This window comes from Apteryx mantelli, chromosome 21, assembly GCF_036417845.1.
Source record: "Apteryx mantelli isolate bAptMan1 chromosome 21, bAptMan1.hap1, whole genome shotgun sequence".
NCBI classification, from domain to species: Eukaryota; Metazoa; Chordata; class Aves; order Apterygiformes; family Apterygidae; genus Apteryx; species Apteryx mantelli.
Genome location: NC_089998.1, coordinates 11,155,659 through 11,177,900, shown reverse-complemented (window position 1 = coordinate 11,177,900; position 22,242 = coordinate 11,155,659). Strand labels below are relative to the sequence as shown.

Here is a 22,242-nt window from a genome sequence, read left to right as displayed (position 1 = left end):
GCCCCGGCAGCCACCGGGCGAGGGGCCGCGCCCGCCCTGCCGGCCTTCCCGCCGCGGCCCCGGCCATGAGGTCGGGCCGGAGAGACGGCACCTGTGCGGGGAGGTGAGCGGAGCTCCGGCGCCTTCCTCCTGCCGCCGGGCAGCCGCCGCGGCGGGGGAAGAAGAGGCGGGCGAGGAAGGGAAGGGGATTTTTTTTTTTTCTTTTTAATATACCTATATATTTTTGGGTGCGATCAATCCCGAGCCCATAACTGAAGCCCCCGGAGGGAGAAGTGCTGTGCGCTGTGATGCGTCTTCCTCTCGTCTCGGCTGCCAGTTTGGATTGTAGCGCCCGGCTCTGTGCTCTGAGAGAATGGCTCGGTTCGGGGATGATCTGCCAACACGCTATGGAGGTGGAGGGCCGGCCGGGGCTGGAAGAGGGAGCAGCCGGCAAGGTGGCCCCCAAGCCGGCCAAAGGATGTATAAGCAATCGATGGCTCAGAGGGCCAGGACTATGGCTCTCTACAACCCCATCCCTGTCAAACAGAACTGCTTCACAGTCAACAGATCCCTCTTCATCTTCAGTGAAGATAATGTTATACGGAAATACGCCAAGAGAATAACAGAATGGCCATATCCTTTCGGGGAGGGTGTGTGGGCATGGTGGGGAAGGTGGGGAGGGGGAAGATAGGGGGAAGGAGACCCCTCTAGTCATCTAAGGATGGGTGCCTGCCACTAATGTGTGAGGCATGTGTGAGTTAGTATGTGTAATGGGTGTGTGACATGGATCTGTGTGTCAAACATAATGTATGGCTGTGTAGCTGGGTAGCACAGAAAACTGCTTCTGTAAGAATGGCAGAGTGTGCTTCTGAATATTTCAGGGATCTGTGTGAGAAATGCATGCATTTCTGTGTGTGTTTAGGTGTGAAATACACAGTTGCATAGATTTGCATTTCTTATAATTTAAGCCAAATACAAAAGGGTCTGTGAGATTCCTGCTGATCAGTCCTGGCTCTTATTTTCACCTTATAGCCTTTCAACTCTTCTTTCTCACTCTGTCTGAATAGAAAAGGGAACATGGGATAAAAATGGTGACACCTTAGCATTAAAGCTGCATTGATAGTAGGGACATTGATAACCAAGGTACCTTCTGAAATCCCCTTAATACAATCATCACAGCTAGCTTTTTCAGTACATCACTTTCTGAATCTATCCAAATCAACATAAATCTAGTCACTTTAGATTAGATACATAGCTTAAGCTTAGACTGTACCAAAAAAAAAAAAAAAAAAAAAAAAGGCAAAGATTTGTGGCAGAGGGAGGCAGTAACTGGAGAGAAAGCTCATCTGCTGTATTGTGAAAGGGGCAGATGCTTTCTGTCTCAGAACCAGCTCCCAGGCCAAGTGATCTGCAGAGATCTTCCTCAGAAGGGAGCTCTGCTTGTGATGCACACAGTGGGATTGTAAGTCCTGAGAAAAGGAAACCAGGCTCTTCTTCCAAGATTATTTGAGGTTACGAGGGAGTAGCTATAGTGTGTGTGTGTGTGTGTGTGTGTGTGTGTGTGTACAGGAGCGCATTACACCAGGGATCTCAAGGGAGCTGGTTGTTTTCTTTTCATTTGATAACACACACCTATTAATCCTCAGCTAACAGCAGCAAGGCCTCCTCCCAGCCTCCTAGCAACACTTTCAATTGTCACGGAGGCCAGCTCCCCTTCAGGCTTCCCTAGCTTTCACTTACAGAGGGACTAAAAGGCAAAAAATACACCAGCAGAGTGGATCCATTTCCTTTCCACCCCAAAAGCATGCATATATTGATTTCTCTGTTTCTATTATAAAAAGCACAGGGACTGCTGCACTTCCACATCCATTTTGCCTTCCCTGCAGTCAAGTCTGAATAAACAAGCTTCAAAGCCCCAGTGGCAGTTAGAATATTGTATTTTCTGTAAGGCTAGATGCAGTGTCTATCTTATCTCTTTGGTTACTCGTCTGCATCGTTATCGCCAAGCGTGGGGAGGGGGGATGACAACGCTATGGAGGCAGCCGGTTTAGCAGAGCCACCAAATGTTCCCCAGACCGGATCTGCTGGGCGAAGTCCCAGCAGAGGCCAGGGGGGATTGGAGCCAGCTGTACTCCCCAGGCGCGTGGGGGTGGATGGAGCAGGCTGGTGGGGAGGAGCCGGCCCGCCGTGCCCGGCCCGCCGGAGCTGTCCGCGGTGCTGAGCGGAGCTGTCCGCGGTGCTGAGCGGAGCTGTCCGCGATGTTGGGGCTCTGCCGCCACCCGCTGCACGGCTCCTCCCTGGGAGTGCAGGGGCTCCCCAAGGATCAGGGCTAAAGACGAGGCGAGAGACAAAGGGGTACCTAGTGTTAGGCTTGCCTTCTCTCCTATGAAGTCTCCTCCCTTCATACAGTCTAACAGGGCACTGACAATTTTGTTCTCACCGGGAGTGGACATTGCAATCCAGCAGCAGTTCATCTTTTGGACCTGTGCAGATGCTCTAAATCTAAGTTTTCTAGCCCCTCTCTTATTTACACTATGTGCTCAAGTTAAATGACAGGGAATTTCTGAACATAAATTCAGCAGATGACATCCAGTTGTATAATCTGTTTCTGGGTACGTTAGCTTATCAATTTCATTTAAAAATAATAAAAATAACTTTTTGTTTCTTCTGGACCTTTGCTTACTCCCTTTCTCCTGGCTCCCACATTTCTTGAGTAGCTCAGATTCTTTTTAAGTCACTAACTCTCACAAACAAACAACTATTTTCCTACTCTTCTTCCAAAGACACCCTTAGAAAGAACTGAGGAAATCAGAGAGATCAACTGTCTCCATGAGAGAGGAAAGACTTTTGTTTGCTCAACTAATGTAACTGTTTAGGTAGAAATGGAATTTGGATGAAGGTCCCCTTGTGTTGTCTAGTTTCTTCTTTAACTTCTGGTCCCCACTCCATTTGAATACATGATTTTAGCTACAATCATAGCCAATTGTATTGTGCTGGCTCTGGAACAACATTTGCCGGATGGAGACAAGACACCTATGTCAGAAAGACTGGTGAGTTGTATTTATTTAAATTTTTTGGTTTTGGTCTGATACAAAAAGCAGTCAGCGACCCAGTGCTGTGGGTGCTTGTATCAATGTTAAAAATCCATATGTAAACAAACAGGCAGTGAACTGACAATCAGAAAAATAAGCCAGTGACAACAAATATAACTACAAACTCATGATCCCATCACCACAAGAATGCTTCATCACTCTAGCCAGTCCTGCCCAATTGCGGAAGAAATGATCTTTGAAGTGTGATCATAAGAGCAGCAAACTTAGATTGTCTAAAGACCAAGATAGGAAGGGACGGCCAAATGCTCAGTTTTGTCTGTAGAATCAAATGAACCTCTGTAGTATTTTCCCAGGAAGTGGTAGAACAGAATAACCTTTTCAGTTCACATGCTTTTCAGCTATCTTTCTGCTATGGATATATCCCAAGGGCCTACAATACAAACTTTGGGTTTAGATGATAACACTTTCCTGCCAAATAAAAAGGAAACCAGCTTACAGAGGAAAATAATTTACCAGCAGGCTTTATGATAATGAGCCAAATTACCGTATTTCAAAAGGACAAAGAAGAATAGCTTCAAAATCATTCTTCCATTTATCATCACTGTAAGAAAAATGGTAATATTCAGTTTAGTTTTTCTCTTACTGTTAATGATCTGGAACATCTTCCATGCCTAAATGCATTAGTCCTGGTGTATGTTCAATGGATGAATAATATAAATCTGTATGTATTTTACATGTAGATATTCAATTATGCAAACAAAGATAATATTAGGCTTGCTGCCAAAAGTTAGAGACTCTGAATGCTGGTTGCTACAGTTTCCAAAGCTGGTCCATAGCAGCGGGCAAGGCTCAGAACCTCATTCTTCAAAAATAGGAATAAGAGCATAAGTGATACATCTAGAAAGGTATTCAGGGTCAGCTAGTTGATACTGCCTGTCTGGAAATGTATTTGCTCACACTTCCTGTCATCTTACATTGTGGCTGATTCCTCTCTTTCTGTTTGAATTATTTCTATGTAAGAAAAGATGAGGAAGAAATTAATAACTTGTATGTAGGTTGATTTTTTTGCCGTTAGATGACAATATGTCTTTGTATGTTTTGGGATTTACCAGCAGGGCAAATCTGGGTTTGTGAGAAAAGCACAGCTTTAGAACCCAGTTAATGATCAAACTGGAGAAATGCTAGGGTTCCCTCCATGGTTCATAAACATATGGACTAGTGAAGGGGTGAAGTAGTTTTATAGTATGTTCTGACTTGGTAACCCTTTTGTGATATGTTATTTTTAAGCAGCCATGGGTTTGGTTAGCATATTGTTTCTATGTTCCTCTATTTCCATAGATATATAAGGGGAACCAAAGGTCTATTTACTGGTCCTTTTTCCCATTGCATTAACTATTTTTTTTTTTGGTGCCCAGCAGCGCACGCACACCTTCAGTTCCTGCCCAAGTCATTGCTTAGAGGGGCATTGACTTTATCACCGAATAGTGCAAGATAATTGAATGAGTTAAATGCACAGTCTCCACACTGCTGGCTCTGCCTTGGTGTTGGAGGAAGAATTAACCCCTGATTTATGTCCCCAAAGCCACTGTGCAGCATTGCCTTTGATCCAGGTATTTTGAGGCCATTTCAACTACAGCATGTTTGTAATTCTCAAATCTAAGGGGGCTTACAGTAGAATAATCCTGCAAGTCTTTACAAGTCATGAAATATTTTCTGTTATTTTCAACATGTGCTGTAACAATTAATCATTGCAAATATGAAAAATTGTCTTTTGGTTTTCAAATTGAAAACTCTTCAGAGTTCTTCCTGTTCCTTCCGCAAACTTTAAGCTGTTTCACTGAAAATGTTATGAATCCCTGTTAAACCACAGAGTGGGAGAACATTCCCATACATTTGCAGATTTGCTGAGCCAAATTATAAGTCCATGCAGAACAGCAGGTGCTTTATTACTGTTTTTGGCAGGAGTAGAATATGCCTTTTTTGGTTAATGCTTTATGGCTATAACCTCCCTTCTTCCGGGATCATTAAAAACTCCAAATTAGAGTGAGGGCTCATCACTGAAGAGTTTATCAGCTCTTAAGGACACAAGATGCACACGATCAACCTTTAGGACTGGGAGATGTAGGCAGAGATGTTGAAGGAAAACCAAAGTTGCCCAGGTACTTTGTGCCTCAGGAACAACAACCAAAATACTGAAACTGTCTGTTTGCTGAAGCTGAGCAAAAGATAAAGGAGGAGTCCATACAAACATTTTCATGATTTTTTTTTTCTGATAAAAATTTCCTTTTAGTTATCTTCCTAGAGACCCTAGATATGAACTTGCAGTGCAATTTCACTTGGCTGTTTTCTATGCTCATGTGACCTGTCAAGTAGGGTTAATTGAGCACATAGGACAAGCTAGAGATGTCTGAATATATGCAATATTTCAAGGACTAGACTGGCTTAGTTATAAGTAATCATTTTCAGTTCCATTTTCCCCAGTTCCTATGTGTAGCTTGTGGCACAGAAAAGCTGCTGGTAGCTAGCTGGTTCTGGGACTCGATTAAGCTGTAGCTCTTTCCTCTAGAGCTTCTCCAGCGCTCTAGTCATACAAACTTACTGTTCTGATAGACTGAGAGGGGAGAGATAAGCCTGTAAATAAAATCCAGGGAAATGATATCTAGGGCAGGAAATTTTGCTGTTCAAAGCCTGATCATTCGTACTGTCAAACGTACTGTCCCTGTGAGTCTGTCAGTGGAAAAGGTTATTTGGCCCTGGAATGGAAATTATGGTCAAAATGAAAGCCCTAAGAAGTCACAACTCTGGTGATCGAAGCATTTACCTGCAAACTGGAGTCTTGGCTGAAAGTCCTTGCTCTTCAGAAAGAGAATTAAGCTCACTCTCCCACGAGCAGGGGAACAACCTACCCACTAGGCTCTTGCCTGCTCTGAGCTGGGGGTCTGTCATGCTTTGCTTGCTGGAACCGCTCACTTCGCATCACTAATTATTCACTGGAGCAGGGATGCTACAAACTTGCTGCTCTCTATCTCATTGGCTAAGGCATTCAGCTGGGTTATAGAGCCAGTCTCGCTCTGTCGCAATAAATATTACATTGTTTATATGTGATGGAATGATGCCAACTGAAAAGATGCTGAGAGGATGGACCTGAATAGCCCAGAGCCTGCTGGTGTGAGCCGCAGATGTGGGAGGATGAGCTTCACACCTGAGCTGCGAATGGCCTCACAGGTGGTTGCATTGGTCACTGTGCTCTTGTCTGTCCGGGCGGAGGCCCACCTATCCTCTCCCTGTCTCCCTCCTCATTTCTCTGTTTTTCATGTGAAGCTTCAGTAGATCTTGTATTTGTCCCAGTCTGACAGAGATGATAACAGAAATGCTCGCAGGACAGGAAATCTATTTTCTGCCCCCTCTTGGGCACACTCTGAAGACACCAGAGGTTCCTCTAGGAGGATTGTCTGTATGTCATTGCAAGGCTCCAAGTGCTTGGTTCCCCTGGATGGTTTTGATGTGAAAACAGAACACAGCTGGTTTCTCATTTATTCAGCATGACAGCTCTTTCACTTGGCTAATGGATTTAATTCTTTATCCCAATCACAGGCACTCCGTGCAGTCATATGTGAGCTGTTCATATTAACCTTTGTTTGAACAAAGCCGAACCTATCAAGGCTGTCACATCCAAAGGCCAAGGAAAGACACTAGGACATGGACTAGGAATAGTAATGACTTTCCAGACTCAGAAGTTATTTCTGATTTGAAACATATTGATCAAATGTGTGTTTGGCCCAATATCAAGCTTTCCTGTGTCCACAGCAAACAACTTGCCCTCACAGCTCTGGCTGCTGCCCAAATTCTCCACCTTCCTTCTAAGCATGCACACCAATATTTATTATTGACTGCTTTTCCCCTCTTGAACCCAAGCAAGGACAAAGCTGTCTGTCCAAAGGGGGCTGCAGGATGCTCTGGATGCCCCCCCCGGGGCTGTCAGCAGGATTCCTGGGCTGTCAGCAGGGCCATGTCAGTGCTGCTTCGGGCACATCACTCATGTCCTTACCCTCCAGCTCCTTCGCTCATCAGCACACATGCAAGTCCTTTCTTCAGCAGAAGCCACCACTGCCTAATGGGGCATCAATTTTATTTCTCATTCCATCCTTGTTATTGCCCTTATCCTTAGGCTAAATTAGTATAAATTTAGGCTTTAGAAAGGAGACACTTTCTATCCCCTCCTGCCTTCCTAGCTACTCACTCCCAACCCTCTTGGTGATATTTTTTCTTTTTAATAAATACCCAAGCCTATCTGTGATCCTTCCTGTTTCCCTGGAAGCTGAAAAGAACTTCTTCGACCCCCTCCCTAAGAGCTCAGTGTAGTCCTAGCTTTGGGAAGAGCATATTCTACAATACCTTGAATACCCAGACCCTGGTTCTTTAAAGCTGGGAGTGGTAGTCACAAGGCACCTGACCTAGATTGAGCAAATGAGTGGTAGCAGAGCATATATAGGGCTTCCAGGAAAGTGGGAAGCAATGTGGGGGAGTGCATGTGGGTAAGGGTATTTTTGTGTTAGAAGAGCTATTCTGAGAGGCATGCTAGTACCTGTATAGAAGTAGGGGTAGAAGTATGGATTAGGAGGTCTTGTTTTGCAAAGGTTTTGTATGCTTCTTGAACTAGAAGGTGTGTGGGATTCAAGAGCAGGTAGATTAGGCTCCTGGAGAGCTCCTGTGTGCATTAGGGAAAACAGAGGAGCAGTAAAATATCTCACTTTCTCTTGAAAGCCTGTTTGACTTTTTCTGGCCTATCTTACCCTTCTGTGAAGGTCCTGGGGTGTTCCTGTTTTCTGTAGTGGTTTGAAGTTCTGGGGTGTCTCTAGCTCTTGCTGTGGAGAAACTTCTGGAAGGGGTGGTAGGATTTCTGGTGCATAAAGGGTTTGATGGCCTTTCCTTATTCCTGTTTATATGTGAGTAAAAAGCCCTGGGATGGGTGGCTGGAGTCTCTCAGTCTGTTGCTGATAGCTTCTGGATCCTCTGAACAGTGTCAGAGAGGGTCTGTGGAGGGGCAGAGAGCTGGGAGGTACTGCAGTCTGTAGAAATGGCTCTGGCTCCTCAGCTGGAGGAGAAGCCAGTTTTTTTTCTCCTTCAGCAAAAGGTCTACAGTGTGAGCTCCACAGGCACTGGCTCTGTCTTGCTGTCTGGGCACTGTGTGTTTGTGTGCATGTGTAACTTACAGCTGGAGAGTTTTCTTGCTTGGCCATTAGGGGAATGGGAGGGGGACCTGGTGGGAGGTGGGTTGTGAAGTTGAGAAAGGTGGCAGGGACTAGAGATGAGGTAGGGTGGAAGTTGAAGGATATGGGGGAATTGGGCTCACTGTGGTGCACATAGGGATGTGGGGTGCTACTTTGTAGGAAACAAACTAGTTAATTCTGCTACTGAAGGAAAAGCTTGTCCAGATGTAGTCGTTTCCAACAATTCAGAGGTATCTTCAGTGGCTAGTGCTTTATGGCTGAGCTAGGTGCACATCAGTGTGTTAAGTGCACGACTCTCTTCTACATGTGAAAGCCTGGCCTTCTGTAGCAAATTCCAAATGTAAAGCATGGATCCGCATGCCAGTGCTGGGTTGTATAGTCACGAAAGAGTTGCCATGCTTGTGAAATAACTGCTTGTGTCAAAATTGCTCCTTTTTTGTCCTGTGGCTGCAAAACTTGACATTCATGTTCTTTTTACTTCAGATAGCTAAAAATCACCTTTTGCCATTAGTAGAATTGTAAAATGTAGAATGCAAACAACTGTGCACCAAACAGGAACTCAGCTCTTTGCTTATAATGGTCAGAAATGCCAGAGCCACTGGGACAATGATTTCTAACCTCCTAATTTGAGAATTTGCTTCTCTTTGGATTGGGCTGCCTTAATTCCATTGACTTCAGTTGAAATCATGGATCTAAGGCACATTTGGAAATTGGATGTAGGTACCAAAGCTAATTAAGATGTTCTTGAAATTGATGCATATTGTTTTTGTCTCTTACTTTGTTCCCATTTCTTGCCCTCATCTTTCTTCCAACAGTGAATGCTTCCATTTGGCATTGAATTTGTTTGGTAAAATTTTAGAGACTAGGCTTAGTCCTCTTCCTAGTGAGGTGAGGACATGAAGCTGTGATCCTAATAATATCTTATACAAGCCCTTAGGCTGCCCTGGGTGCTTGAGACCCAAACCTTGCTGCTTCCACTGTTAAAGGAAGGGGAGGGAGATTTTTCCCTGAGTCAGGGTCAGATATAACAGTGAAACAAAAATAAATGATACAGCAGCTATGGAAGCTGGGAACATGGAGGAGAGTGAAGGAAGAACTGATGGAATAAATAATAAATAAATCATTTCTTGCCTATGTTTGCAAGCTTTCTGGGCTGTCTGTGATGGTCCAAGATACCTCTTGTTTCTGTTTCCTGAACAAATTCTGAAACAAATATTTTTTCTATGTCAATAATTTCAGAAATATGATCCCAAACTTAAATATTTTTTAGAGCAAAATTTCAGTCTTAGAATTCCCTCTAGAATCCTGAGTAATGGTGAAGAGTGTGGAGTGAAACCATCAGAATAAAGGCAAACAGAATTTCAAATGTGAAAAGCCAAAGAAAATCCTGGACTCCTTTTCTGTGCTTAGTTCTAATAAACTTAAACCTGTGGATTTCACCTCTGTCCAGAAAGCTGAAAAGAATGTGAAGTCTGTGCACGTAGTTGTTTGTATGAGACTTGATGCCAAAGCAGGAGTGTAGGTATCTCTCTGACACCTTGGATTTTTATTCTCTTTTAGGATGACACTGAACCGTACTTTATTGGAATATTTTGTTTTGAAGCTGGTATAAAAATCATCGCTCTAGGGTTTGTTTTTCACAAAGGCTCTTATCTCCGAAATGGTTGGAACGTGATGGATTTTGTTGTGGTCCTCACAGGGTAAGTGGCTTGTTTTTGCCCTAAGTTTAAGGGGGATTCTTGTTTTGCTTTGTATTATTATTATTTTTAACTATGGGCTGGAGTGGGAGTGATTCCAGTGAAATAGTACTCTAAAAACTGTGTGTTTCTGACTTTATTGTCTTTAAATAATGGCTATTGTGCTGAATGAGTCACTTTCAAAGCATTGTTTGAACTCTCTAAAAAGAGGTTTTGAGGATATTTCTTTGTGTATATGCTGTCACATATCTTACCCCGATGATCACTGATGTTGCTTGGGGTTTGCAGGTTCTAATTACCAATAGGTATTTGAACCTGATCTAAAACGAATTATCTTCTGACATTAGAGTGACTTAAAAAATCAAGATAACAGATTAAATGTGTTCTATTTTTAAGCTATTGTAACTCTGAAATTGGTGAAGCTTCTGCAGGAATGAATTTGGTCTATTATAAAACAACTTTGTAGAAAATAATTCAAAGAGGGTGCGGTCTTACAAGGATATAGCTGAAAACATGACTTGTGCATTTTGTGTCCTGGTTGAAATACCATTAAGTTGTTTCTTGGAAATGTTTACAATTTTTTTGTGCCATACCTTTTCAACAATTTCTGTGTCTATTCGTATTTATGGAAGTTAAAGCTGACCAGTAATGAAAATATAAGCACATTAAGTAACTCTTACCATGCTTAAACTGTGCTTTTAAGTTCCAAAGTAAATGTTAAAGTTTCCAAAGGTCTACTTGAGATCCTGATCTTACAGCCTTCATCTTGGAGTGATTTTAGTGAGAATTTTTTTCCCCAGAAGACTTTAGTCTGGCCCTTGTTAATACACACTCATTGCAAGCACCTTCTCTACTACTGTGTGTGATGAATATGTATTCCTTGGTGTTAGTGGTGTGGAGTAGGATGCTGTTAGGAAAATACCTGCATATGTATACAAATATATTCATTAGATGCATTATCACTGTAATTCTATTTGCCTTCAGTGTGCCATGTGATATGGCAGTTGAGAGACCAAAAGGAATTCTTCACATATTGAGAAGAAAATATATAAGCAGGGTTTGATTCTCCTGCTGCTGAAGCTGTGTATTTAATCAATAGAAATTTCAGTGGAGCCACAAGGAGAATCAGATTTACATACTTGGAAACATAGAGGTTACCAGGATGAGAGGATAATTAGCACAGATGCTACAATTTGTACTGATGGTATGTTCTGATTACTAGTTTGCACTATGCCCTCTTGTGTTTTTTATTTTTTTAAAAAAAACAAATAGGCCCTGATTCTGGAAAGGACTTAGGCACATGGTTTAATTTATCCTTCAGCAAGATGTTCAAGTACATGTTTCAATGCAGCTGACTCTAGTGGTTATTTGTTTAAAGCTAAGCTTATGTACAAGAGCTTTTCTGATTTGCAGCCATACTGTTATTTTTTCAGGCATGTTTCAGATTGTGTTTTTAATTTTTTGTAAACACAGACCAAGAATCAGAATACATATATTTTAAGAGCTGCCTAACTGTGACTGAGATCTTCCAAAGTTTTGCAACAGTATCAGAAATGCTTCATGTGTGTGCCATGCTTATGGAATCATAAATAAATATGTAATGTTACAAGCGTGACACGGACATCTTCCTGGTGCCAGTTCTACTGCAAGTGCTGTTTGCGGTGCTGTTTGATCTCTGAGCATAATTGCAGAAAATCAGCTTGATTAGACAGCTGTAATAAGGAACCCTGTTGCCATCTGCAAACACGCGTATTCTTTTGAAGTACAATCCTGTTAACGTCAAAGCTTCTGGTTTCCAATGGTGATACTAGCTGGGTTGTATTGAAATTGTCTTGTACATGGGCTTCCCACCAGGCAGGCAATGAGGGAAAGGTGAAGTGTAAACCGAGCAACATTAAGTCCAAGAGTCATCTCCAGTGGGCAAATCCATATCCCTCTAATCCTGCAATTCGTGGGCTGAATTTAGCAAAGCTCTTGAGCTCATGCCTAACCTAGGGTGTCTCACTGAGAACAGGATTACATGTGTGCTTGTTGAGACAAACACTTTCCTGAATCTGGGGCTGTTCTTGCAAACACAGAAAGAAGGTGGAGGGACCTATGGCAGAGAAATAACACTGAAAGATCTGCAGCTTCACACAGGGGATGAAATTAGTGTTTTCTCTGTAGCCTGTTGTGTTTTACTTTGAATTTCCTAGATTATTATGTTCTTAGCTCGCTCTGGTGTTGCCATTGCTCTGTGTTAGAAAGCAAGAACTCCTTTTCCTCGGGCTTTCTTCGCTGGCCAGAAATCCTTTCATCCACCCATCGCCTTCTCCAGCTCTGCTAACCTGTTCTCAAGGGGAAGTCTGAGCACGGCATTTTATTGGAGGTAGATGTCAACCTGGTGTTTCAGCAGCAACACTTTAGAGGCAGGTTGCTGAGGAAGAATATTTACTAACAACAAACATCACTGTTTCTCCAGGGAGGCTCTGCAAGGTGGTGACACAAGTGGAACTTTAAATTTGCTTTCTGTGGAAGGTGATCTCATACCTGTTTGTTTCAAAAACTGATCAAGCCAGGTTCTGTAATGTATCAAAATCTTAAAAATAAGACGGCACTGCACTTGTACTTAATGCATTCTTATAAATATAGAAAGGTAGGATATCAGTTTTTGAAATACCATTTTACTACTCAATATCAAGGGTTTTCCTTTGCCATATGTGCAAGATGTCTATTAGAAAATGTTACTTAAAGTTTCACAGACGATGATTAGTTCCCAAACTCAGTTTCAAACTGATCTTAAATATTATAGACAGATTTTGATTTCTCCAGTTTTCCACTTAATCAGAAAAGACCATGAGAATGCATTTCGTGATAACATGCCTGGAGTTGTATACCTGCTAATCCTGTCGAGTGTGCATTTTTATTAAGAAAGATGGTGAATGTCAGAAAATCTGATCTCCTTTGCAGCTTTTGGCTAAAACCCATAAAAGCAGAGAGCAGCTTAGCTCTCATTAGCTGTTTCCCTAGGAAGAGGGCTAGTCAGTGTCTGTGTTTTGGAGGAGGTTGTGGGGGAAGGCTCTGCATTTACTGAACCTACCCCATGGGAATATTAAAGTGATCATGAGGTAACCCTTCCCACCTGCTTTTTTGACCCACATTTTTCCTCATCCAAAGCCTGCTTACTGGTATTATTGATAAAAATATATATGTTTTCATAAGCCTGCAATGATAGACAGTGTCTGTCAAAATCAGATGCTAGAACTTGTTAATCGGAAAATAAATCAGAGTTCTGTTACATGCAGCCAGGATCAATATCCTATTGAGCTAAGCCAGAGGCTGATAGATTGTGGCCCAAAATGGCTTAGTTTGTTCCAGAAAGCACTCCCTCAGTTTCTTACCACAGCAATGCCACAGTGCCTTTCTCATTTACTTTCAGGGAAGCTTGCTGATTTGCTCTTAATAAAGGCCTGGAAAAATAATAGATTTCTACTCCCTGGAAGATTTTCTTTCCTCTATAATTTTTCTAGTTATTTCTTGTAAACTCCTCCAGTTGTAGATGAGTTTTGAGGAAAGCTGTCCTGCTGGGATGTGCCAGTTGCTATTGTGGAAAGGCACACATATTTTATAGCTCCTGTTCACTTTACTTTCTCTTTTTTATGGGCTTACATTCACTTCAGTGATGACATTGCCCATTAGCAGCTCTAAATCACACAGAAATGGAACTGTCCAAGTGGTCTAGGACTATATGGTCTTAATGCATTTTCCCAAAGGAAGAGCATGGGGGCTTTTTATTCTCTCTCTATTCCTGCAAGTTGTCTTGGGATGGGAACCTCAGAAAACTGCATTGTTCTAGGGAACAGTCCTCCCCACATCCAGACCCCTCATTTATATGGAAGTAGATGAAGTTATGATCTTTGATTCAGAGCTACTAGGATTTGGATGTGTTACATGCACCACTGGATCCACAGAAAGATTTATTTTTTGTATCCCAGGCTTTGGATACAATGGCCCAAAACTGCTACTGGGTTAAACCACAAGTGTCCTTTCCAGCTGGAGCTGGTATAAGACAGTGACTGCTAAGGGGAAGGATTGAGAACAAGGCATGTATAAAATGATCCTTACCTTCCTACTTCCCAAAATTCAGAGGTCTAGGGACTTTGAGAAAGATGTGTCTGGCTTTTAAACTTGGTGATCCATGGGAACTATCCTTCTCGGCTGTGTTTTGGACCCTGTTTATGCTTTTGGCTCCATCACATCTTTGGCAATGGGTCCCACGATTTAATTACATACCACAAGCCACAAGAGAAGGTGCTGCTTATCCCTTCTTTCCCTACTAGCTGCCTGAGACTTCCACTGGCTCCCTCTAGATCTTGCTTAGTGAGACTCGGGGAATAATCATTTCCCTTTCTGCATGCTTGCAGTTTTAGAAGTCTCTAGCATTTCCCTGGCAGAGTCCTAGGCTGCCCAACATCTCTTGACGCAAGAACTAGTTCGTATGCCATTGACCTGTGGTGCTCTTGTTCTGGGCCCTTCCTAGTTCTATTATATCCTTTTGGAGATAGTGACTGCAATCATGTGCAGTGTTTGTCCAGCACTGAAAGTTGCTAATGGTGTATAAATAAATGGAACACTTAAGACTCATGCTCTGCCCTTTATGAGCAGAGTTAATTTTTGGCTTTAAATCAGCCTGGATTGGACACTCTAATGGTCCCGGTGGTGTCTTGAGCCAGTTGGATCAGCTGCCTGGATCCCTGGGTGGGACTGGCAAAGACAGTGTGTGCCAGGCCTTGAGTAGCCAAATGATGTGCACAAAATATCTGTGCTGTTACTGATGTCTCGGGAACAAATCACAAAAGCTAGAATTATCGTGACTGAGAAATATGTTCCTAGGTTTACTGGTGATGTTAATATCCTACAAGGTAACTTCTTTAGTAGAATAATAAGGACCTATTCATCCTTGATGTTAACTTTGCTAGTTACCAGGATCATTTTAATATGTAGGCAGTCTGAGATGCTATTCCTGGAGCCGCGTATGAGGAGCAGCAGCCTTGGTTGCAGTGATGACTGTCGAAGGGGGAGGTATATGAACTATTGAGCCTAATCCGCACAGTGGGCTATGGAGTTCTGATCTTTCAGCTTGAGGTGGATGTACCTCCTAGACAGGGTGTGGGGTGTGATGTGACAAAAGTATTTGAGAAGTGGATGTCTGTGAGGGCTGGGACTCTTAAAGCTGTCAAATATACATGGATGCCTGTAGTACCTAGCACTTTTCTCCACGCACATATTCCTATGCATTCACAAGCCTTTAGATGAGCATGTCTGACTTACTCAAGCCCCGGTCATGTAGCATCCTGTATTCCCTAGAAGATGGAATCCATTCCCCCCTCCCAATAACTGTAGAACAAATAATCTGAAAACCCAAACAAAAATACTTGAATGCACTTCAGTACTGCTTTTGACAGTATGCTCACTGCTTTGTTTCTAAAGCTTTACATTTAGACACCTAGGGAATAAAGGAACTAGGAGCAGGGAAATGCAGATTTCTCTCTGCTTTTCTTGCATGGAACTTCTGGCCCATCTCTGCTGGAAAGCAAAGCTGAGAGGCAAGAAGAGCTGGGGAAATGGATACTTTAAGAGGAACAAACTTTATCTTGATAAGTTATCACAAGGGAAACAAGCCTCTTTGCAGGTTATACAGTATGGAGAGTGATGGACTAAGGCTGATTGCTATTAGTGTTGTGCATGAGTCATGCTAAGAGCAAAGGCTCTATAGACTTTAATGGAGCTGATTCCAGTTTTCAATTCCTTTTATGTTCCAGTGATGGATGGATACTTGCTGGTACAGAAAGCTAAGGGTACCTTCTGAAACTAAATTAAAGGAAAAATGTGGCAAGGCAAAGGGAACTTACCTGAATGCAAGGTGTGAACTGGAGTTCAGATCTGGCTGTGTCTGGGAGCAGTAAAGAAGGAAGACTAGAACCCCTTTTTTCTTAAGGCAGAGAAGACTGGTTGGTAGCTGGAGGGGAAGAGGTCATCTGAGGACTCAGTTCAAACAGGCTAAATTAGTTTGAGGTTCTCCTATTGTCTATCACTTGACCATCTGGGCTCTTGGAAAACTGAAGGCATCCTAGGGAGCTGAAGAGGCAGCCTTCTTTAGAGAGGACACTGGACAGGGAGGCAGGATTTGTGGGCTCTGACCCCACCTTGACAAACATCTGTTTCCTTCTGTGCTCCAATTACAGCTAGCTTGCCCAGTGGGGTGTCAGGTTCCTCAAGACTGGGGCTTGCTTTCCCTCTGGGCCTGTCTCACACCTAGCAAAGGGGTCCCAGGGTCTGTTGGGGTGTTAATTAGTGCTTGTCTTTTCCATCACTTAGTGGCTTTTGTGCATTGAATTTTGGTGGGGGTGGGTGGAGGCTGGTTGAGTTAAGCAAGTGGGTGTGTAGCTGTGTGGCTGGTTGGTAAATTAGGAGGAGACTTCTCTGAGCAGAGGAGGACTCAGGGCTGTACTTAGAGGAGGGCTGCAGGTGGACCCTGATCCTTAGAGGAGAACCTGCAGGTAGGGCTGACCGTTCCCTGGCAGAAGATGTCAGACTCAAAGCACGGCCTTCCTCCCTTCTGCCCTCCCTGTTATGACAAACTGAGCATTTCAGGTCAGTATTTCTCAAGGGCAAACAGATGAGATTGACGTGCTTCTTTCTTTGTTAGAAGTGACTGCAAGGTATTGAACACCTGGAATGTGAATTGATAAATGAGTGGTACGACACAACAACAAGCCAGAAAGATGAGCCACCAACAGACAGCTCTTCTCCAAAGAGAGAGGAAATAGAAGTGTTTTTCAGCTTTCCATCTTGTGCTGATTTTAATGTTTTGTGCCTGTTAATGCTTCTCTGAAGCTTTTTGCCCGCAGAGGGGAGTGTTGCCCTTGACACCTTCACCATGGCGTGATCAGAGGGTGCTTCCATCTCTTCTCCACAGACCCTGAAGTTGAGCTGCCTGTAAAATAAAAATTGCCACAGCAAGTGAAAGGGAGGATCATGGTCAGAACTTCATCAAAGTCAACCAGGACTGTTAATCCAGACAAAGGTTTTAATGTCTCATGGCCCTTAGAGGCTTGTGGCAGAGACATGTTGGCTTTTATGAACTCATCAGCTGTACAATGCAAAGGCAATGGTGGATACTGTAGGTGTTGTCACAAGGCTGGACTTTGTGATTTGCTGCTAAGGTCCAGTCCTGCCTTGGCAATCATGTAGTATGGGCATCTGCTTGGCGGCTTGGTCTTCTCTAGAGGTGAAAAGCATTGCAATTGTAGCTATTATGATAGTTGTGTATGAATGCTAGGAATTCACAGCAAAAAAAAAAATGGAGCTCTGAAGTGCTCTAATATTCATTCTCTTAATGCTTTCCAGTTAAAAAAAGAAAAAACAAAAAGCCCCCAAGCCCTCTGTGTGGTGTTGAGTGCTGTCTCATGATTAGATCTGAGGAGGAGTATGCAGGATTTCTCAAGCTCCTGTTTTTTAAATGCTGCTTCTGATGCTGTGTCCCAGTTCCCAAGTGGCCTGCTCATCTGAGGTGGTAAGAACCTGACTGTGATGCTGAAACGTATGAGGGTTTGGAAAATCAGCCTGCTTGTAATTGTAATCTAATCCTGAGTACCAGGGGTAACAGCCTTACATTCACACGTGTGTCCTGGGTCCACCACTGACCCCAAGGGTCTTGGGTGCTTTGGAACCATTGCCTTCCTCAGGGCTCTCTGCAAAGGTCAGGGAAGCTCAGTGGAGTCAGACTGGTTTTTTTGTTGTGTTCTTGCTGAACTGCTACCAAGGTGTGTGAGATGGCCTGGCTGGGGTAGGACCTTAGTGCTCACTTGCTAGAATCTGGAAGCAGGAGAATGTGTTGTTCAGATCTCTGCAAATAACCCAAGCTCTAAGGTCAGTTCTTGGCACTTGAGTAGTTCAACAGATGCTCTTTGACATCTGGGATATGCTTTTCACTTAAGTTCAGCCATCCTGGATCTGCTCTGTGCCTGAGGATGTGACTGAACTGCTCCCAGTTGAGATCAAGTGAAAGGCATACTTTGTGAGCCCAGTAACCTGGGGACCGCAGAATGAGCTGGACAGGGCATATACTGTGTGAATCCCTTGCTGCATGGGAATGCCACTTTCACCTTGTGGAGAAGCCTGACAGCTTAGGCTGAAAAGTCAGTCCTGCTTCCTGCTTGTGGCATGTGTCAAACCTGTACTGCAGGCTAGAGTGTTTGAAAAGCTATCTAATCCTTGCAAAGGAGCATGGCCACCTAGACAGTGCCCTGTGAAATGAAAATCAGGAATCTTTCTTTCCTGAGCTGGTCAGCATTAGCTAATGCTATGGCTGGCAATGAAAATCAGGCTTTGTCCTACCCCACTCCATTTTCCCGTATGCAGGTAGTCAGGCAAATGACCTCCCATTGTTTTGTAGACCCTCACAGGGAATTTATTAACAAAAAACAGCAAACATTAGTGCAGGAATAAGGGTTTATGAGCATGTTTTTGGCCCTTGGGGTGAAGTAGAGGTCAAGGAGGGAAGGCCAGAAATGAGATGCTTAGGCAGACTTTCAGCTACAAAATGTCCCTGTGCTGAGGAGCTCTCAAACTAAACTGAATATCAGAAATGCTTGGAGGTAACTCGTTTCTGGTTCAGAGAGATCTCAAAGTTCAAAAGAACTCAACTAGGAGCTCTCAGCTCAATTTCCAGTAAAAAAAGAAAGGGGTGGGGGGGAAGGAAGCGTCACAAAAAATGTCTTTTGGCTCAGTTCACCATGTCAAACATCCTGAACTGACACCCTTGAATAAAACTTTGCTTAGGTTTGGGAGCTTAGGAAGAAGGCTGTGAAAATGATTAAGGGGTTGAAGAAACATCCACTTAACTCTCTCAGACTTTTCATTTCTCCTTAAAATTATGAGGGAAGTCTCAAGGGTGAGACAGCTTATTTAAAAAAAAAAAGGGGGGGGAGGGGGAGGAGAGGGAATTGTGCATCCCTATCTATTTTGGCAAGATTTAAAAAGAACCAGCAAAGAAATTGAAGTTTTAGAACTCCTTTACTAACAGTAATGTAATTAACTCATGGAAGTTGCTGCCACAAGTTGCTTAAGCTGAGATGGTCTGTTTTGGATCTATAGACCTATAGATATTCACTAGAGAGGAAACGGATTTTTTGAAGAAGGGTGATTAGGTCCCTTTGCTTCCTGATGCTCCCTGAAAGAAGCTGGTGGAAATTTGAACAGGCTGTTTCATAATTGTCCTTTACATTATCTTGTAACTTCTTCTGAATCATGTTGGAGACACGATTCTGGAGCAGCAATCCAGTCTATTACAGCATGATCTGTAAAATGCAACTGTATATGTCAAGGGCTAAACTTTGTCTTTTTATATAGAAAACAATATCAATAGAAGTAGTGGTATTCTATCACTTAATGTCTGATTTAAAGATCAAATGTCTTTTTGCAAGCTGTGCTAGAGCTTAGAGAAGCTTTAATATTCCAATGTTTTAAATGTTCCTGTAAAACCTTCAGTCCTAAGCTTTGAGAAAAGATTTCTGTTTGAAAATTGTCACTCACTTAAAATTAATCTAAGATGGTTTCTAATAAAGTAGATGCCACTTTGATAAAGGTGGTTTGGCTTCATAGAGGAGCATGATCTGGCACCATAAGGCTAGGTGCCTAAGAGCTGCTGTCCTTTCTGTGGTGGAGCATTGCCTTGATCTTGCTTTGGGAGGAGAGGGTTCTCCTTGGCTGCGGTCTCAGCCCATTTTCCTGGATTTAGAAAATGGAAGCAGATTCTGGCAGGTGAAACTACCTTGTCAGAAGGTGGCTCTGTCTGGAATGAGACTTCAGTCAGACCCGAAAGCATATCCAGCTGTCCAAAGTCAGGCACCAAAGCTCTCTCACTGGGTGAGAGCGTTACCAAACCTTGCTTCCGATGCCAAACCTGTGCTGCTTTTCTGGCCTCAGACAGGGGGTGAAGGGTGCTAGCCAAAGGCTGTGTAAAGTTGTAGCAAATCATTTCTGCACTGCAAGGAAATAAATGCTATTGACTGGTGCATTTGGTAGATGGTTAACCCCTCTCTCGATGGTCATCAGAAGTAGTTCTGGGAAGTGATGCAGTGAAACCTGTAAGTCTTGGCTAGATCAATATAGTTGTACTGACTTCTATGGCTATGTGTTCTGCCCCTTCGTGGAGGTGATATTGGGGATAAAGATAGTCTAACAAGCTTCCTAAACATATTTTAATCCAATTATCTTCAAAAGATTGTAACCATGTGCTCCAAATAAAGGATGTTGTATCAGCCTGAAAAAACTTAGCTGATAATCTGCACAGCTCAGGATATAGATGTTATCTCCACTGAGGAGCATGTGTTGAAACAAAACACTTTACCTTCCTTGTCTCCTGATGCCAAATCCCAGCCCTGTTTACCCAGTTCTTGGGCAGGGGATTTTGGCATGAAGAATTCCTGAAGTTCTGTGGCTGGATGTATTTCCTAGCCTGGACTGACTGAGTGAATTCTGAGCTTGTTGCACAGCTTAAATTTTTTTCATATATCGAATAAAATACTTTAATTGGCTATGTACAGTGTAAGAGGATTTGGAAAAACTAAGGTTGGCTACCAGTTGTGGAAAAGATAAAACCACTCCATGATCCACTAAGTCTGTTATTGAAAGAACACTATTTTTTTTCCTCCCTGGTTACAAAATTAAAGCTAATTATAACAGGTATAAAATTATGGTAACCCTGACTTTCACAAGAGGTGAAAAGGACAAAAGAAGCTCGGCATGAGCCAATTTCCTTGCTTTAATTGGAAGGCATGAAAGAACATGAGACTATAGCAGCAGATAATGCTGTCTGAGACCGATTCAGGATAATGCAGTTCCAGTTCTCTTCTCTAGCAGATAGAGCAATGGAGTGGGATTTTGGGTGTCCTGTTTTTTGCCTTAATCACTGGCTGATGAATGATTTTGGGCCATGGGCTTCTCTTTTGTGTCCATATTTTGCCATGGAAGTAATGGTGATACCCTAATTCATGATGTACTAGTGAAAAATGCAGGTTGGCAGGACTGAAAAGAAGTGAGTTTAAAATGTCTCAAATGAAGTAAAATTAAGTCTTTAAAATGAAATCTTGAAATCAAATGAGAGTTTGAATCAGAAGTAAAATAGATGGTAGCAGCATAATCTTCTAGAAATGCAGATGCTCACTCTCAGTGAGTGGGAGAATCTTCCACGGAGCTCAGTGTTCGTGTACCGTGGGGAATGTGTTAAAACGATGGCGTGCCACATGGGAAATTGCAAATGTAGGTGTCTGTCAGTTTTTAACCTGAGGAAAGATTGGACCTTTGGGGGAGGTGACATGCATTGAGTCAAAATGTCCAGAGCTATTGTCACTAATCTGCTACGGAATAAAAAAGGAGTGACTCCATTTTTGCTGGAACAGAAGTGATGTGATGGAACAGAGAAGAATGTCATCCATGGGAAGTCAGTCTTAAGGGTAACATCCTGGCTTTGAGTTTGAAACATGTAGATTTTGAAAAGATATAGCTCATGGAGCATACAGGGAAAGAATAAAAGGGAGATGTCAGATGTCCTTGCCTAGTGCCTCTTCCCCATGAGAAGGATGGAGGTTGTAATTGTTTACTGCAGCACGAACCTCACCAGGAGATCAGTGCTGCTGAATCCATCAACTGTAATTACTTGCCAGGCTCAGCTGTTTGGGTTTGAAATGTCTGATCTGAGAAATCATCCAATGTCTGCTTGGCATGAAGGAGCCCAGAGAACAAATGCAAGCTGGGCATGTGTGTGGTTTTTTTTTTGAACCCTGGAAGACCTCCAGGTCATCAAATAGTATTCTTGTTTGTAATCCCTCAAGAGTTGCCCTCTGGTCTTGCTGTGTCTGAAGGATGAAAGCCTTCCCCTGTAATGGGGAACTCTGCTTTTTGTAATTACAAACTTCTGGTCTTTAGCAGTGACAGGATTGATGCTAGGTGGAGTAGGATATGGGGAGTTTGACTACCCCTCTTCCCCAAGTCTCTGTAGTACCTCCTTTCGTCAGCAGGAACTGAATATCCCCCTGTATCTTTGGAAACCTTTGTTACTAGGGAGGAAGGTTTGGGTGAGGCTTAATTTTGATCTAATAGCCCGTTAAAATCTTCACATCATTTCTTTGAGAATGCCATTAAAAATCAATTACATTAATGGGGCTCAGTTGGAGATGGTCTGAAATATGGATAGCAATGAGAAAAGTGACTTTGCAAAACTGGGCCCTTGGTTATGCA

The 22,242-nt window shown here is 42.9% G+C and overlaps 1 protein-coding gene across 1 annotated transcript in view; it reads left to right on the top strand.

The window, feature by feature from the left end:
* The first annotated feature begins 352 nt into the window (after positions 1-352).
* Positions 353-22,242, top strand: part of CACNA1B (calcium voltage-gated channel subunit alpha1 B) — a 317,072-nt gene continuing 295,182 nt past the window's right edge. The window contains exons 1-3 of the mRNA XM_067308827.1: positions 353-612; positions 2,924-3,029; positions 9,824-9,963. Of these exons, the coding sequence (XP_067164928.1) occupies positions 353-612; positions 2,924-3,029; positions 9,824-9,963 (506 nt within the window). The remainder of the gene's footprint in view (positions 613-2,923; positions 3,030-9,823; positions 9,964-22,242) is intronic.